The following is a 19,298-nucleotide window of genomic DNA, read 5'->3' on the forward strand; positions in this document are numbered from 1 at the left end:
TCTTGGCATGGATCGCATATTGTATGCTGAATGTCTCTGGCTTAGATTCTGACTCCAACATGTCATATTCATTTTGGAATTAAGCAATTTCTATTTTTTTGGATAACTGACAGAATCTAAGCTACAACATTGCTTATGGCAATACAGATGATTTAAGCACTCCCCCCTGCCCCCTGCCTCCCTGCTCCATGCACCTTCCTAACAAATACCGTACACACCCACAGGCATACATAGGACCTGAAACACACACAAAATATTGCATGCAGTCTCACTCCCACTCCACTTTTTGAATCAATCTCCTGGACATGACCCCATCTTTCCCTCTTCCACCTATTGTGTTGCTTTCCACCGTGGTGCTTATTGCTTTCTTTGATTAATCTTCCTCTTTGCTTTCCCTGCCGCACTGGTCTGAGTCAGTAGACTTCCTGTTGGTTTTCAAAACAACTCCTCATGTCAACCTTCCTTCCTCCCTTCTCCCCCCAATCTCCTGCTCCACCCTTGTCTTATATTCATCACTCCACAGCCCATTTTACAGTATCTTTCTGTCTCCTTCCTCCATCCGTTTCTCTCGCTCCATTACCTTGCCCGTCCGTGTCCCCTTCATCTTATCCTCTGCCTGTCCAACCTCCTGACATGCATTCTCTTTACCCTCTTTCTGTATCTCCCTCCTCTTCCCTGCATTTCCCCCTTGCCATTCATCTTCAGGTCCTCTGTCCGTCTCCCTCCCCCTCCCTCCCACACTACCTCTCTGTCAGGCCCCGGCTCTCTTCCTCCTCTTCCTTCGTCTGGCAGTGGAGCGCTTCCACTCTTGCTGACAGTGCTGTTTGTGTGAACTGAGTGCTGAGCTTCACAGCCCCCTCGCCTCCTATTGCTCCCTCCGCCGCCTCTCCACCTCATCCTCCTCCTCCTCCCTCCCTTCTTTCCTCCTGCCTCCCACCTACATACCCCTCCAGGCAGGGGAATTAACCTTCCAGCCCTGGGCTGCTGGGCTTAATGACTGTCTGTGGGGCCAGCTCTAACTACACAACCCAGCTGCTAACATCTGGGCCACACACACCCGGCTCACACAGCCCGTACACAGGCACACACTACACACAGAGCAGATACTGTACACTGGCACTCAGCAGTGCGCATAACATAAAGTAACAGTCTTTGAATTTGTGCCACTATGAGGGTGTGTGTGTCATTATCACTCTTTCTTTATTGCTTGCTGCACAAAAGTGGAAGTCTCTTTCCCTCTCTCACTGCTCTCGCAGACAGTGCTTGGTCTGCCATGACTGCACGGCTGACCCACAGTGAAAACACAGATGCCGCAGTAACCTGCAACTGCTTTTCTGTTTATACTGTGCAAACAGCGCGTACGTCTCGGCGCCACTGAGCCACTGCACTAGTGTGGACTATCAGCGCATCAAATGAAAAATACATGCCCACAAAAAATAAACATGACCTTTAAGTTGTCTTGCTAGAAAAGCTTTCAATACGTTCCGCTGAGAAAATGTCGGTATTGTCCAGCCACCGTTAAGTTGTGAGTATATAATTGAAAAAGGGAGGGGGTTGGGTGGGGGTTCTTTGGCCTGTCTCTGTCTACATCACTAGATCAACCCAGGAGTATTCAGTATAGGAAATACAGATATGTGGATACTCTATTTCATTCATTATGTATGAGCATAAATGTTACAAACTAGCGGCTGTGAGGACATCCATGCTGCTTCTGTGTCGATGGATCAGACTGCTCTGCTCCTTCCAACCCAGTGCAGTGAAATCCTAAATCCTGGGATTTGTGAATGCTCCCTAGAAAGACAGAACTGAAGCAAACTACAGGCACAGGGATGTTCCTTCGATTGTTTTAATGACTCACTGCAGCTTTATCAAGATTTTACAGTTATTTATTAAATTCTGCTGAAACAAAAGGACCCACAACGTTTTAATCCTGTCTGTTTCCGTGTGGCCTCAAAACGGAAAAAAACCTTGACTCCTTGGAGCCCAATGACACTGATATTTGTTTTTTACATCTATTTTGCTGTTCAGGTTCTCGCCCCTTTGCATCCATCTCCACCAGAACTTCTCATGCACACACCTTCCTTCGCTGTTCTTCTCTGCGACTGCCTCTCTGCCTTGCTCTTTATCTGTTTGCCTCCATCTCAGACGAAGGAGTGAGAGAAGGGGGAGTCCCATTGGCATTCTTTTACATCTCCGTGGCTCACTTGTGTTCAGAGAGCCATCTGTAGATCAGGAAGGCAAAAAGACGCTCCTGAGCCTCGGCGTCGCTCAACAGGTAAGCACAGCTCCCTCTCTCACATGCAAATCTGTACACTTATTCAAAGATTCTTGGCTCCTTTTTCTCTTTTTTTAAGAAGGAGGTGCGCCCTCAGTGTGTGTGAGTGTGAGTCTGTCTGCCTTCCTCACCTTCTTCCTCAGCGTGCACCCTATAGGCAGGCAGATGTGCATGAGTTGGTGGAGGTTGAAAGAAGGTTTTGCCTTTCCTGTCTCTCAACTTTTTCCTGGGCAGAGCAGGCTTGTGAGTGTGTGTAGCGAAGTCAGAGTAATCCAGTAAACTCTCGACACTCTTAGCTGAAGGGAGCGGAGAGACAAAGTGCACTCACTAACGCCGAACTACGGTTTCTGCGACTGCCTTGACGTAGCACAGGTCAAAGCTGCAGCTGAACTGCTGGATCAAGCTGATATGATTCGCTCTGTCTTCCCTGGAGGCTGAGTACGCTGCTATTAGGTCTGTGCTTAGCACATGTAGCGAGTTCTTAATCAGACTGCTTAAATAATGTCATGTTTTAATGCACAATCAATGATTCGGATGTGATTAGATCCTGCAGATAATCTAATCTGCATCTTTAAGAAACCCTTTTCATCTGCAGTTCAGTGTTAAAGCAGTAATGGCTCACAACACTGCTTCTTTAATCTACAGTAATTGGGCCCACAGGCAACTGGAGAGATTGGTATGAGGTTAGGTTGGTATTAGGATGTAGGACCACAGCTGAATTGGGCGGCTGGATTGGAGGCTGAAACCTAATTTTCTGCACATTGACTGATTTCATGGGGTTTCACGTTAAATCGGTCTATGATTGAGTGTATTGAGTCGTTTGATGATGTTATGAAAGACGCCATTAAAAGACTACCTGTTGGGGCCACGCTGGATGGTTCAGCTGCCTCCGATGCCCTTGTGGAGAGAGTGGCAGCCTTGTCTCTGCAAGAAAATCAAATTTTAAATCAAGCTTTCCAATTTTCATTTGAAAGAAGCTGGTGGAGAACAAGGTGAAAAGAACACTCTGGCAATGAGCGCCGCTGTAGTAAAATATGTGAAAAATCTTTCTAAAATCTGAGGATTGAATTCAAATTCAACCTGCTATTTTTCCAATGTTATATTTTAAGCAAGTGTTAAATGAAATCTCACAGTTTTTTCCACTAGTGCTTTACTATCCCAGGTTGTTCATGCAAAGAAAACAAACACGCATCAGTGAATCAACATTCTCATGACTGGCTGTATTTTTAAAGCAATTAAGGCAGTTGTTTGACTTGGTAATGGGAATGTTGGGAGGTCAGGCAGGCTGCATCCGCTTTCATTAAGTGGCCAAATGAAGTTGATGACTCATGAGGTCAGCAGCAACCTTTTCCGTTCCTGTATGTCATTGTTGTGCAGTAATTTTCAAGAAATCCAGTTTTACCTATTGAGAGACAGATAACTATAAACTGCAATGCATATAAGAAGAAAAGTTACGTTTGCGACACAATGCAGTCTTTGTGTTTGAGTGTTTACCGACACGACGCATTAGAACAGACAGAGATAAAGAGAAGATTGGCTCCTTTAACCTCAGAAAATAATTTCTATTCACTGAAGAGGGGAGTAATTGTCCTTGTGTGTTCAAAGAGTGTGCTGGGGGCTCTGAAATACACAAATGTCTTGAGAGCGAAAAAATAATTGAGTGTGAGTTAATTCTTATCAAAACCTGTTGGAGTGCAACTAATCGACTGCGGGGAGATGCGTCAAAGAGCCGTTGCCTTCAATTCATTTTGTCTATTCAGATGAGAAAATATTTAGTTTTCAATTAAGTAAATCACTATTATTTGTTCCACTCCTGCAGCAGATAAATTGAAGTGATTACAAACTGACTTAAAATCCACATAGAGCTCTTCCTGGTCAAATCAGGAAAAGTACTAGATGACACAGACTCATAACCAGCACTACAGGCATTCTTCTTTTTCCAGCAATCACAACAAAAGTGTGCCATGATAATGACTGTGGGACATTTTTATACTCTACATATACATGTATATGTCCATTGATTGTATGAGACACAACTTTTCACAGGGCTTTCATTGTACAATTGCATGTTTTAACGTTTTTCTTATCCCTAGACAACAAAACACACACTCTTCAATAACCTAAACAAGCAATATACTTACCTCCACTTATTTCAATGCCATTTGTTTATTAGCAGGATTATGCAAAACTAATGAGACCATTTTTTGGAACTTTTGTGTAAGGGTGGCATGTTGTCCAAGGAAGAACACAATAGCGCGGATCAGTACAATGGGACAGATCCATGAATTTTGTAAAAAATATGGACATTTCACTGGAATAATGCAAATACCCTTACGAGAAAAGCTGGGCAACTGATATGTGATATCTAGGAGTGTGTGCAATCTGGTGTGGATTGATTGAATTCATGGGGACTATTGGGCATTGGTGGGAGTATGTGCACTTTGTCCGTTCAAGTTTCTGATAAGCCATCCGTTATGGCCCAACAGAGGCAGAGGAAAAAGTTAATTTGGCAAAATGTTCATACTAGTGTGGCCAGGGTCCCATAAAATGTTTCACAATAAATTGTATTTAACCATTTAGCAATTTCTGCACCTATAAACACATTCCTGCTAGCCATGCAGCCCTTGACTTCTATTACTTTGCATTGGCTACTGTTTAAAAATCATTGTCAAATGTGTATATTTGTCCTGTGTTAGGACAAACAGGAGAAACATATTGTACATCTGCTTTGAAGCCTGAATTAATACTAAAAGAAGCCACAGAGGTCTTTACAACAACTAATCACACATTTTACAGTTCTAAGGGTTTTGAGCTGAATTTAATAGCAAACACATTAACTTTGCATCCAAAAAACGAATCACCAACCCTATGCTTGTGAAAGAGATAGTTGCTCCTTTGAGGTTGTGATCAGACTGTTCTTAAGACCTTTCAAATTGCTTTGTGGCTTTTCCGAGTTGTGTTTTAATTGCAGCAGGCTAATGCAGGATTGATGGACTGATTGATTGAGTGATTAATTGATTTAAAGTTGTTGTACCAATGTTGTAAACGTGCTTGGCATCTTGTCACTTCCTTTTCACTATCGCAAACACAAGCTTTGTATGTCAGAAATCAGAAATGGAAAAATAAAAAAGGCTTATTTTGAATTGGCCGCAGCATGTAGAGTACCACACTGCTGGACTTAATACATGTCCTTGAGGTGTTCATGTTTGTGTGGGTTTTTTTCTATCTTGATTGTTCCAGGATTGTTGGAGGTCAGGTGTCCACGGTGAAATGGACTTCCTGTCGGGGTGGATTGTGTCTCCTTCAGCTCTACCCTTTCTCTGTCTCGTCTGGGGTAAGAGAATCAGACGTCACTATGTTGTTACAGTAACTGTGGCCTTTTCAGGTCCCCTTCATGTTCAAAGCATTCAGCCAAACAGAACCTTACAAGCTTCATTTAATGTTCAGTATATAATAATAGCTGCTATGCATGCATGAGTTACCTTCTCTATCTGGGTGCTCAGGTAACACAGGTTGACACTGTAAATGTAAGACGGTTAGATTAACCTGGTTATCTGGTAATCTCATACTTATCTCTTAATCTCTGTGAAAATCTTGTTTAAAGTAATTTAGTGGCTTACTGTGGTATACACACACACACGCCCGGCTGTGGCTCAGGGGAAGGAGCGGTCGTCCTCTAACCAGAAGGTCGGCGGTTCGATCCAAGTCTTCCCCATGTCGAATGCCTAAGTGTCCTTAGGCAAGATACTGAACCCCAAATGGCCCCTTCTCATAGAGAGGACTGCTGCACATAGATGCACTGTATGAATGTGTAAATGTAAAACTGTATACTTTATAGCGCTTTGAATGGTCATCAAGATCAAAAGGCGCTATATACAGACACAAACAATTAACCATGTACACACACACACACATTCAAATGAGAAACCAATAGCTGCATCATTTTCACATTCTTGGCTTAGCAGCTGACTAAGGCATGTTATTACAACAGATATTAAGATCCAGTTTCTTGGTAAGACAAGTCCCACAGAGCACTGACGTTGGTCGCTTACTCATAATCATTTCACAAGCTCCAAACAATGTCTTCTTTTGGCTTTTGTGCACTTACCAGAAATGACAAGCGCAGTATTTTGTGAGAACACAGCATGGAGAAATTCTCTGGGAGAGGGAGCGTCAATGATTTTCCTAACACCAGACAAAGACAAAACTGCAAAAAAGAAGTTGGAGGCACTTAAGAAGACGTCAAAATGGAAAGACAATGAGAATCAAGAGCTTTTAGTGAAATGGGCTAACAGCAGTATCGAAGTGCTGTTGACTAAAACACGTGATCAACATAAGTCACGTCTTCTGCATGCTTCACCCCTCCCACCCCTTGTTTGAATGTTCCAGACATTTACCTGTTGTTGCACCAGCAGCACAATCTCCTGCTACGTTCTTCATATGTGAAAGGCAAAATTCGGAGAATGATTTTCTGGAGTTGATGTCTGAAAAATGCTAAAGGAGGAATACTTCTAAGAGGAGCTGCTTGCTTTGACACATTACCTGAGAATCACTGCCTCTCCCTGCTTTACACAGCATTTTGAGCATTTTTTAATATCATTCATTATTTTGGTTTTATAGCCTGCTTTAATGTTTTCATTTAATATCACCGCTGTCATCAACTTTTATTTCCAGGTTGTCACTTTGACCTGTCAGCTGTTTTCAGCACAAAAAAACACCTACCTAACTCCTTAACATAGACCGTTAATACTGAAACTTCAGTCGAAACACTTTTGGTGAAATGTGGCGAAATTGCCACTGATGGTAATAGATATTGAATTCTCCTCAGTTTGAACTGACTCTTTTGGTTTCGAGACACAGACATCAACTTTAGGAGAGTTAGGAGAGCGGTGGAATGGGACCACCAGCAGGAAATAACAAATACGCTTCTTGTCGAGGTATCTGGTTTTACTTTTGTGATCAAATCCTTCAAATGGTAGCTTGTGACATGCTTACACAACATTAGTTAACATGAGCTAATATAAGCCACCAGACTCTACTAGTTAAGCAAAAGCGATAGTGCCACAACCTCTGAATGTAATAAGCTGAGCAAAGGTTCAATTTAATTACGAATCCCACTTGTTAAAAGAGAAAGATTGTGTTGTTTATCATGCAAACGCTGCACACTCTCACTCACTTTTAGACATGAAAAGTCTCATCACTACATTTTAATATGGTCGTAAGCATTTCTGCATCTCAAAATAATACAGTACAATCCTATTTCGGCAGCCACAGTAGATCACTGTTGAGTATTCATTTATGTAAACCGTATGCAAATTCGCCTCTGTGTTTGGTTGTTTGTATGCATCCTCTGTAATGGCCAATCTTGCCCTTCATATTTGACGTGAGGTGACTGGTTCAGCCTTGATCTGAGAGCTCTGCCTCTCACTCATGTTGTCAGACGCAACAGAGCATGCACTTCACAAACAACTTGGTCATTGCTTCAATGAAGGTCAAGATTCAAACAGCCAAGCACAATCCGCCCGGCTTCTCTGTGGGGCATTGTTTAAACGAGATTCCCATTTAGATATTTAGCCCTAATTGGAGTATGCGGTTGTGTTTTGCTCCTTGAACTTGACTATTCGTTAACCCATGTGTGAAATCATCATATAAACCTAGCCCCATCGCTAGAGGCGCATTGGTGGTCTGCTATAAGGTTAACTTCCAGACTCCGGCTGGCTGCACCACAGAGTGTCAGGGAAGAGCCTGGTTGAAGGATGGCTGAACCCCACCTATGACAAACAAGGGGGATTAAAGTGATAATCATTACTCTTCCCAGGAGGAATTAGCTGGTGGGACATCGACGCAGAGGAAAAACCGCAGGTGGATGAGGTCTCTGATACCCCGTGCTTTTTTCCTCTTCTCGATACCCTATCTGCATGGCCAAGGGGGGATTTAATTTGCAGTAATTACTTTATTGACTCATTTTCAGGGCCGTATCACTGCAGTTTCCCATCAATAAAACATATGCCAGGATGAATAATGTGGCCAGACACAGTGGGGTGCCTTCTCAGACAAAAGACCACAAGACTGAACCCCTGCGGTGTATGTTTATGTCGTGCTCCCTCTTCTCCTTTTTATTTCCTCCCTGACACTCCTTACACTCATCCACCCCTTGGTCGTGTCCACGTCTTTACATCAAAACCCCATCACATCCTTTTCTTGCTCTACATCCACTCCAGCTGCTCTCCTTCTTCTCTTTTTATGTCTCCAGGCACGCTGGCCCAGCAGGCCTTCAGGATTGAGCCCAGGAACCTCACTGTGCGGATGGGAGGCACAGCTGTGCTGAGGTGTGAGGTGCTCCGGGCCTCAGGGACTGTGCAGTGGGTGAAAGATGGCCTCCTCCTGGGACCTCAGAGAAGCCTGCCAGGCTTTCCACGCTACAGCATGATTGGAAACCCCAGGAGAGGTGAACAGGGATACACACAGAATAAGGTCTATGGCCTTTTGGGTTTTGATAGACCTATCCAAGCTAAATAAATGAATTTGTTTCAAAATCACTCAAAATACCCTGGAATTAGTAAGCATAAATCTCCCTTAACCAGGCTTCCAGTTTATGGGTTTGCTAAAGAAAATAAAAAATCTCATAAAAACGATCAACACAGAAGCTCCAGCCGAGTGGAATAAGATATAATAATGCTGCTAGAGGTAAAGCTGTACAGGACAGAACATGTGAGATATGGAAAGAGAGGAGGAATTTATCATGTTGCAAAGCTAGCAACCCAACAACAACCGTCAGTTTTGCATTAATTCTATATACTTTCCTGTGACATTTGAGATTCTGAAATGCCACAGTCAGCTGAGGAAGCTTCTAACAGCGTGGCTTGATGTTGGCTACTCTAAAAGAAAATGAGATGATGTCGTTGCTATGGCTTCAAAATGCTGTAATAAAGCAACGCAGACATTATGGGAACCTTATGGCACACTGGCTATCTATATAGGGAGCATCTGGGACAAAGGAGGTGATGTGATTATCAAGAGCATCTCACACATCCCACTGTCCCTCACTTGTAAAGTCAGAAGAAAAAACTGAAATTGAAGCAACAGTGTCAAGAGTGTCAGCAAATCAGTGAAATGTGGTTGGGAATAAAGTGTTGCAGAATCTGCACTACAGTCTATAAAAAGTAATAGCCAATTAGAAGGCAATCCCGAGTAAGAGAACAGCATCTGTTCCTGATCAGCCTGCAACTCGACAAGCCGCACTTCACTGTCGTACAGTGTTGGAGACCATCAGTGACACGCCAACACGAGGAGATGCAGAAATGTCCGTGCACACTTTGTCCCTGTTTGTTAATCTCTTTAAAAGGACTCTTACCTTTGTTGCATTTTTACACTTTTTTTGGATAAGGTTAAATTGGTATTAATAAGGTAATGACACTCTAAAATGCAAGACAGACCCACCAGGAGTAAAAACAAACAATTATTTCACTCTCATAATATTTAGTGAAAACTTCAACCAATAAAATTCTTCGGACCGAAGGACCTTATTGGCCGACAGACCTGTCTGTTTGCTGCATGGACATGCAGGTTTTCCGTCTGCTTCTTGTGGCGCATTCGGGCCCGTCATCATATGTGAATGTAAATGTATATAACTTACCGGTGCTTCTGAATCCGAATCCATTGCTTTGGTAACCAAAAAAACTCACGTGCGTGCGCGGAGGCAGTATTGTAAGTCTGCTTGTAAATAAATTTTCTTCAAAAAAACACCGCGGATGGGAACGAGGGGGTGGGGCATTGGAGGAAGGCGGGATGATTTGAATGTGCTGTAATTCTCAAATGCAACAAAGGTAAGAGTCCCTTTAAGTTTATGAACAAATGTATAAAACACAAAATATTAGATGTGTTTGTCAGCTGATTAGTTACAGGACTGGAAAAGGATTACCTTGCTTCCTTTAACATTGGTAACAACAAAATAAGAACATATCTGTATGGAGCAGAACCACATACACAAGCTGTCAAACACTCCAACATACACTTGTGAATAAATTATCCATTAGCGCAGGACCAATTTACCAGGAAGGGAGACTGCAAACTGCAGGCTGATGTATGCAATCACTTTACACTGCACACAAAGAGCAAAATCGTTTAAGATGGCACTTGACTGCACTTGTTACTCCACCGGTTTCCACTGATTGTCACCATCAGGGGTATTTAGGGATGCTTAAAAAAAGGCCGAAATCTCACATTGGAGCTCGCACACAGGAAAGGCCAGTGTTGATTTCAGCGTGTACTTACAGGACATGTAGCACCCTTTCTTTCCCTGAGCTGGAGCCGTAATGTAAATATCAACATGAGCCAAGATGTCAAATTTCAAAGACAAACACACACACAGGGCAATAGATAAAACAGCACTGTTCAAGGCATCGGTGCCACGAGGGAGTTTTTCTTTCTTTATTTTCAATGATTGATCTACAAGGTATAATCTAATTGTGGTTCTTGGCATGCATCCAGTAAATACGGCAAGTTTAATTATGAATGATATAATTATCAACTCAACCACTACATATAACCACTACATTATCTAAACACCACTTGTACGTGACATATTGGCAACAGTAAACACGTCTTTGCAAATTAAGTTGTTAAGTTTAATAAATCTTGTTAGCCTTGAAAATCTGAAAAACAGACAAAGATATGTCTGTTCAGCTGGGTCTGTCCAATTTATACATATATACTGCCTATTCTTTGGGGGTCGCATGAAAGTATAATACAGTAGCACATAAAATGAAAGAGGGTATTGCATATTACAATTACAAAAAACACTGGGCGATATAAACTATAGCCAACTGTATTGATTATATCTGTCTGTCTGATTGCGGCGAATAGGTTGTCTAAATGTAGTTTTCTCTTTTCCTTCCCACTGGATCAGCTTTTCCCATTTATCTAACACTACGTATTTCAGCTTTGAGGCACAATACAGGTTTGCAGAGGGGAGAATATACTCTGCGGCTCATATATGGGCTATGTAAATTTCGAAATAAATAGAGGATAATGGACAAGTAGGCAAATCACATTGCAGCCATCTGCCATCTCCCCCACCATAAATACACCCTCTCAGCAGCGTGATGGCACTCCCGTATTTGTGATTTCAGGAAAGAGGAATATGATTAATAACTTCAATGTCTCTCTCTCTCTCTGCACTCGATGATAACTTGGACATGAAAATTGCTTCTGGTTGGTGTTAATTATCTTGCCAGCTTACTTGACACATGCATTTTTAGGACTGGGTGGTTGTCAGACCAAGATACTATTTTGCACATGTTAGTAGGCTGTGAGCCAGAGAATCAGGAGCTGGAAAACCAACACTGAACATTGTCTAATCCCCACAGGTTATGGCAATGCATCAAACAAATCAAGCCCTGTTGGCAGGACCAATCTCAGAAGAGAGATACAGAGAGAAGGACTCTGCCTGGCATCAATTAATAGACAGTTTATTCAGTCGACGTTGTGAATCTGAGATTGGATTTTATTTGCAACACTGGAAATTCATTCCGAAACAAAATGCGTCTGCTATGAGTGTAGACAACCACTTGCATGTCAGTGGAAACGCCTACAGCGGGAGGTTCTCCGCAAGTGAGATGTTTTCATTCTGGAAGAATAAGAAAGCAGTTTATTTTTAACCAAATAAAACACCCAAACATCAGTAGTGTATTACTGTACTGAATTGAAACGGCAGGCTGTTATAGTACATATTGCTTTTATTGTTAAATTTTCTGTTTTCAAAATAGAAAATTGCCGTCAGTATAATTCAAGACACTGGAAGCCACAGCTGAAAACCGGGCTACAGGAGGCACTTATCAATACACATGCAACAACAGGGAACAGTGAGCTTTGTATTCGGTGGAGTGTTTGCAGGAAAACAATACAAACCCCTCTTATTTGTAATTATTTACATCTATTTAGTATACATATCATTATCACAGCATAATATGTCACAAAAACAATTCATCTCTCCATCTCTACTCCAGGGCAGCATCATCTTCAGATTGAAAAGGCCCAACTGGAAGACGACACCGCCTATGAATGTCAAGCGGGCCAGTCTGAGAGCAGTCGAGCGATTGTCTCCGCTACAGCCTGGGTCAAAGTAATAAGTGAGGCAACACATGAACACAGGGGACGCTGGGGCTTATAAACATGTATTTCTCTGACAGTATAATGGAATCATTTGCATAATAATGCTCAATGAGTATCCTCGCTACTCCACTAACATACACGGCCGCTTGTCCGGTAATCAGCATATAAAGAGATGTTAAATATTAATTTCTATTGATAAAGAGCTTTAATTTGCTTAAGATAAGGCAGCTGTGTTTTGAATCAGAGCTGTAATTTGGTGTGTCCTTGGTTTCCTTCGAGCGTAAATCATATTTGAAGCATGTATGAACCATGAAGAAAGTATTTATTTCTTTCCCAAGCGCCGTGCCGTCCCTGCGTGTTCCAGTAGCTCCATGGCTTTTTACACAGCAGCGACACAATATGAAGTATCAGTGCAGCCTGGAATCCCTGGCCAGCCTCAGGGCGATCCGTGTCTCCCCCTTTGCACAGGGAATAAATTGCAGCGGAGGTGATTGAAAAGTTCCTACACGGACAAATTGTGCAACTGCATCAGACCACCTGTTGTCGTCCTTTAACAAGCGGTATCTCTCTCTCCCCATCCCTCGTGCTGGTGGGAGCGAGCCCATATGTGTCAGGAAAGGACTCTAAAAGAACCTTTCTTCTCCAGGCGCAGTTCATTTACTTACATCCCCCTCCCCATTCTCTCCGTTGCACAATTCCTCCCTCTCTGCCTGGCTTTCAAGCTTTCTCGTTTCTCTTTGGTGACCATGAAGAGAGGTTTTTTTTTGGTGTGTGTGTGTGTATGTGGAAGGGAGGGAGGGAGGGGGGTGTTGCTGTGGCGATTCTAGTGGCCTCAGTCTCCTCTGGGAAGAAAGCAGGTTTTTCTGACATCAATGGGCTGGTATAGGGGGGGAGAAGGCGGGTGGTGTGGGATAGGAAGAGGCACAGTCCGCAGACGCCTCCTTTGAACGGCTGGGCTCTGTTGTGCATTGCAGCAGTCTCATGTCCCACGGCAGGCCTCCACCTGCAGCCGCAGCAGGCTCGACTCCCACATTTATTACGTCCTGAGATGCGCCCACATACACAGAGCTGACAAACATTGCTGTTGGAAAAGGTCAAACTGTGTGGGAATCATAGTGGTCATCCTCAGCGTGACTGAAACCTACTGTTTCCCTGTGTTCCTGACACGCTTTCGGATCTGCATCCGCTCCACACATCACAGCTGGTGCTTCTGTTCGGTGTCTCGGGAACACGCTCCAGCTGTTGACTGCTTAAGATGGACAGTTGCAGCTGTACCGCTGCATAGGGCATGGCGTGAAGCGACTGACTTTAAAAAGCTCTCTGCAGCCTCGGTCCTAAAGGGTCATTTGTTCCACCCCACCGACACGACAGATTCAAAATACGTGACTAATCTGGGGCTTGATAATTAGCTGATGAATTCAATCTCCTGTTAGTGCTGATCTGGGACTAGAAACTGTGCATCCTTTTGAAGAGCACTGTCTCTGATGAGTTCCCTGCGGACTTCTCCATCACTGAACTACAGCTCCCAAGGCCCACACCCCTGGCCAGTCAACCGTGGGCATATCCCATCAAGCCCTGCATCAAATCAAAACACTATAAACCCTTTATGAGGACATACAGTACGGGAGGAATGTGGGGAAAAAAACAGAGATTGCTGGTCATATAATTGGATTCTCGGGATAGGTGGAGAGGTATAATGACTGGCTAATTCGAGATGGATCACCACTGGCAGTAAATAGCAAGGATGGAGGCAAAATGTCAATAATCCCCATCGATAGGCTTACAAAGAGATGTTTTCAAGACATTTCCATCGGTGCAACATAACTCCTGTGTGTTTTTGCTTTCCTGCAGGGCTTAGATAGGGGATTACTGCAATAGGCAGATCAAGTGGCACTGAGTAATCCATGACAATAACAACCTCTACCCCCTCCGCTGATACCCCCCTCCCCTGCTAAAACTTACCCCGCACTGTGCCCGTCACATACCTGACACATCCTGTGTCTCGGTTTATACCATTAGCCTTAGCATTTAATCCTGTTAATGAACAACTCTCTCTCCCTGGCTGCCGCATTGCATGCCTGTGCAGACGCCTGCTGCAAATGTTCAAAACAGTTATTTGATGTGTTCTGGTTTTAGACTCTGTTACTCATTCGCTTGCAATAGTCGGGTCTTACAGAGATATGTCTGTCTGTGTGTGTGTGTGCGTGTGTGTGTGTGTGCGTGCGCTTGCGTGTGTGTGTGTGTGCCCATGTGTGTAAGCTTATTATCAGTGTTGGTTGGAGGTTAGAGGACATTCTAGGAACCAAGGCTATTGTGAGGTTTGCGGTAGCTAATGAGTTTAGCACTTGAAGAGTATATAATGAGCCTTCATTTCATGATTCCCTGTTATGAATAATGGAACAACTTATAAACGGGGGGCACAAGCAACGTAGAACATGGCGACTTTATTCTCCTCCGTTCACGGAAAGTTCTGACAGTTGCCCAAGATATAACCCCATCAGAGGACGACGTGTTGTACTCTGGTGAGACTGCTCATATTACAGCGCCAGACTGATGTTACAGTGTCAGGGTCTTTACAATTAGGGCGGGGAAGTTCTGCTAAATAGTAAAAGGAGCCACTTCAAGGGTTTGCTTTTAACTATATTGAATCTGTCATTAAGGTCGGTTTAACATAGAGTCGGCTCAGACCTTGCGTTTGTGTGTGATATTTTCTGTAAATGGTCATTTGGGAGACGGAGGCTGATGAGTCGAAAATTCAACCGTTATGTAATGGACCCAAAATAAAAAGTAAGAGACGATGTAGGAGTGGGACAGGGAGGAGGGGAGGGGTCTTATTTCTGTCCTAGGCACCTGCTCCCCCCTCTCACCCAACCCTACCCCTAACAGAGGAGACACAGAAGGGATGGGGGGGAAAGAGAGGAAGGGATGACTGAAGAAAAGAGCACGGATTCAGAGATCACACACCTGAGACCTACTGTGTGTGTGTGTGTGTGACTTTGTGTTTAATGGACGCAAAACAAACCTGTGTGCATGTACACGCTCATGCACGTGTGGTTCCAGTCGATCGCTCTTTGTTTTCCACAGATATTCCTCACGACTTGTTTTCTGTCTGTGGTTGAGAAGTCTGATCTCCTGCTCTCCATCATTTTCCTAATTCTGTATAATAAGCTGTTTTTTTTAGAGACTGTTTTATCCTCTGGGACTTCTCCAAAAAAACCTGTTTTTTTTCAGAGAATCAGCTTGGTGTCACATGTTGGACTGTGCACACTCTGGTTTTACAGTCAAGTGAGATGAATGCAGCCTGTCTGCACATCCACTCACCTGTGTCAGTGTTTTTGTGCGTGCAAATGTGCCCGCACTGTCGACCTGAACTTTGGGTGTTTGTGTGCGAGGGAGAAAAGAGGTTTGTGTGTCGAGAGAGAACGATATGTGGAAAAAGCTGCTTATGCATATTGATGTGTGTCTGCTAATCTGCTTCTTATCTGCCTTATCCATCCACCCATCTGTATTTGTCTAATGAATCAAATTTTGCGGCTCACTGTTTCTCCTCTGAACGGCAGACGGAAACATTTGCCTATCTATTTTTGTGCTCGTATATGTACCTTAATAAGAGAGACGGTGCTAGAAAGCAGAGAACAGAGAGACAGATAGGGAGAATAAATGAAAAAGCAGACAGGCAAGTAGACAAAGGAGGGGCGGAAAGAGTTAATTAAGAGAACAGCGTGTTTGCTGTCTGTTCTTTCCTCTGAGTGCACGTCTGGTAAATTGAACATAATATGTGTTTTGTTGCTGTGCACATGCACTACCCCATTTGCACGACTGTGTACGTGCAAGTTCATCCCGACTGGACTGATTGGGTCACATGGTTTGCCTGAGTGGATGTGATGAATGGAGGGCTGTAATTCCCAGTCCGAGCTGGAACTCACCGTCCCCCCCGCACTTCTGCAGTTTAGCTGCAGTGGTCAAGAAGGATAGCGTGGGGAGAGAGAGGGGTGGGCACCGGCTGCTACAGAGGGATGATGGAGCGAATGAGAGATAAGAGGAACGGGCCAGCATGAGCGAGCGTGGGAAAAATTAGATACCTGCCTGGCTCATTTGCGAACATATCATTATTCTTATTTTTGGATTTGTTCGGCTGCCAGACGCTCCTGGAGCACAACAAGTGATGCGCTTATGGGAAGCGTGCGGGCCTGAGTAGAGAGAGAGTGCAGGGGCTGTCAATAGATGCATGGCCCAGTCATCTTCTCAGGGAAGCGGAGGGGGGGAAAAAACAAACAAATGCATCTCATTATTGCAGTGCGCGCCTCTGCAGTGCTCTGGTAACCCATCACAGTCCACACAGATTCAATTGCTTCTTTTAAATCAGTTTGAAGCTGCAGCCACATCTCATCTGTCTCAATAGCAGCATGGAGCCAAAAGGGGGGCCGTGCACACAGCAACAGCTCCTCCTAGTGGCAAGGATTTTTATTTTGTCTTGCCAAAAGTGAGTGAAGGGGAGCTTCATGGCTGGCTGGTTTGGTTGCTTGTCGTCCAGCTGTTTACTCACATATTAGCAGAGGATTTATCTCCAAATCCTGCAGCAGCAGCGGCTTCCACTTCCTGTCCTTTCCTCTGCAGCCTGTCTTCGACTCACATCACATTCGTGCCATATCTCTCTCTCTCTCTCTCTCTCTCTCTCTCTCTCTCTCTCTCTCTCTCTCTCTCTCTCTCTCTCTCTCTCTCTCTCTCTCTCTCTCTCTCTCTCTCTCTCTCTCTCTCTCTTGCACACGCACACACGCACACACACGTACCATTCCTGTACTTTCCAATACCCTGTGCCGTCTCTGAACTCAGGCAGCGCTTTGCACTTGATCTCTGATGAAAGAAAAACAACCTTAACAGTAACCAGATTCTAATTCTAGAAGCTCACCCGCTCACCAAAGGCTGGCACAATAGATGAGAACAGGTCTGTGTAGTGTGTGCCTGATTAAACTGATAGTCTTGCTAAAGAGCGGCTCACAGATCTGCAGACATCTTTTTGATGACTGACGGTGACAGATTTTTTAATTACCTCCAAACAATTTTTTTGTCTCTTCTGTTGAAAGATATCTTTTTTTTTGTTTCTGGAATTCCTATTTATGGTCAGATAAAAGGGTTTTTAGAGGAGAACAGTGGAGAAGTGAAGAGTGCTTTGATCAGTCCAGAAAGCACATATTTAGCTTGGGGGTGATCTGAGACGAGAAGTGTTTGGTGTTTGCTCTGATAGATTAGCAATGGATTGGTTTCATCACTATTTCATCTCTGCATTCTCTTCTTGTCCACAATTTGTATTCTTACTCAACGGAACATCAAACCTCGCCATTGTAAATCACTCAAAAGCTGGCAGCGTGACACTCCAGTCTCTCCCAAATGTTACAAGTGCTTATTATAATATCGTTGCATAAGCTAATATCCATCTGTGACAGCAGAAGCTTCCACAAAATCAGCGTGTTGGATATAAGGTTACTGATGTGATAAATGTGAAAACCCGAGCTTCTGTTCCTCTCCTGCAGTTCCTCCATCGAGCCCTTACTTTGAGGTGGACATGGCAACACCATGGGTCGCAGGCAAGAAGTACACCGTCGCTTGTGTTGCCCCTGATGCAAAGCCCATGGCTGAAATCACACTTTATAAAGGTGAGTCACTCTTTCAACGGCACTGAATGTGACGGAGGTGGTGCGCCCGACAGGCTGGAACATAGGGCAGCAGCCGTAATATTCTATATGCTGAGATCTCCATAGGTGCAGAATATTTATTCATAAAACCACAGCGGAGGTTTAGTTGAGATGTCTTATTTCATACTCTTCAAATAGAAGAGTTGAAAAGAGCACAGCACTGTGTGGGTGGAAATAGCCTGAACATTTGAATTTTCCAGTTTCCACTCAGTTTGCAATTGCTTGTACAGATGTATTGCAAGTTTCTAGTTGTTCACAACACAGCAGCAATTCTCCCATTTTTCAGTTTTTACCCTTTGCTCCCCCCCCCCCCCCCCCTCACATGTATCACTGTGAATTTCGGAGACTTGTTCTTTCTCTATTTTCCTAAATCTCTGATGTTCTCAATAAGATTTTCCGGTCTTTGTATTAATTTAATTTAAAGCCAGACAGTTGCTGCAGATATACACTGCACATTCACAGATAGACATATTTGTTGTATTTCAGTATTTACAACTCCACCACGTGAGAATAACAAATTTACACACAGCCTTCTCCCAAATTATGCACCTTCCCCCCTATTGTGTCTTTTAGACGGAGTCGAGCTGACAGGTGCAGAGTCTTTCAACATGGATGGCTCAAAGGATAAGCTCCTGAACACGCATGCTAACGTAACGTATGTGTGCGCCCGCCTGCCAGACTCATTCTTCTCAGCAAACCTGCTCAGTCTCTCCAAGTCTGTCTTTGTTTCTTTTTTCCCCCCCTTGTTTCCCCCCCCCCCCGGTTCTTATTTTCTCCTTCTGTCTTTCGCGAGCACAATAAATTTCTGTTACTTGGCACTGCAAGATTGAATTAGCTTCTGTCAAACGCACAAAATTACATTCCGGCTGCGAGACAGATCCGATCCTCACCGGTTCGCCAGGTGCCTATACATTAAACAGGACCATAGATTACTTTAATCCCGCCTGTCTCCTCTGTGTCAAAGATAATAACCTCTTGTCATATCCTGAGATAACATTGGTACTGAGGAGCTGCGGCGCTGTTCAGCTCCGTTGCAGAGCAGCAAAAGGTTTTAAGCAATATTGATGCTTCATCCTCACATTCACACTGAGCGTACACAGCAGTGGGCCACGTGTGATTGTTCCGCTTGACATTGTACTGTAATTTGATACAGAGGAAATAAACTGAAAAGGCAAACTAGAGCAGAGCAAATCCACTGCATGGAGGAGTGTAGTCGT

The 19,298-nt window shown here is 43.8% G+C and overlaps 1 protein-coding gene across 1 annotated transcript in view; it reads left to right on the plus strand.

Annotated features, from left to right (window-relative positions):
• Positions 1 to 5,545: 5,545 nt before the first annotated feature.
• The window catches only part of nphs1 (NPHS1 adhesion molecule, nephrin), a 34,439-nt gene continuing 20,686 nt past the window's right edge, over positions 5,546 to 19,298 (plus strand). The window contains exons 1-5 of the mRNA XM_061082000.1: positions 5,546 to 5,609; positions 8,529 to 8,723; positions 12,283 to 12,405; positions 17,920 to 18,042; positions 18,655 to 18,736. Of these exons, the coding sequence (XP_060937983.1) occupies positions 5,546 to 5,609; positions 8,529 to 8,723; positions 12,283 to 12,405; positions 17,920 to 18,042; positions 18,655 to 18,736 (587 nt within the window). The remainder of the gene's footprint in view (positions 5,610 to 8,528; positions 8,724 to 12,282; positions 12,406 to 17,919; positions 18,043 to 18,654; positions 18,737 to 19,298) is intronic.

The sequence above is a fragment of the Limanda limanda genome, chromosome 11 (assembly GCF_963576545.1).
Source record: "Limanda limanda chromosome 11, fLimLim1.1, whole genome shotgun sequence".
NCBI classification, from domain to species: Eukaryota; Metazoa; Chordata; class Actinopteri; order Pleuronectiformes; family Pleuronectidae; genus Limanda; species Limanda limanda.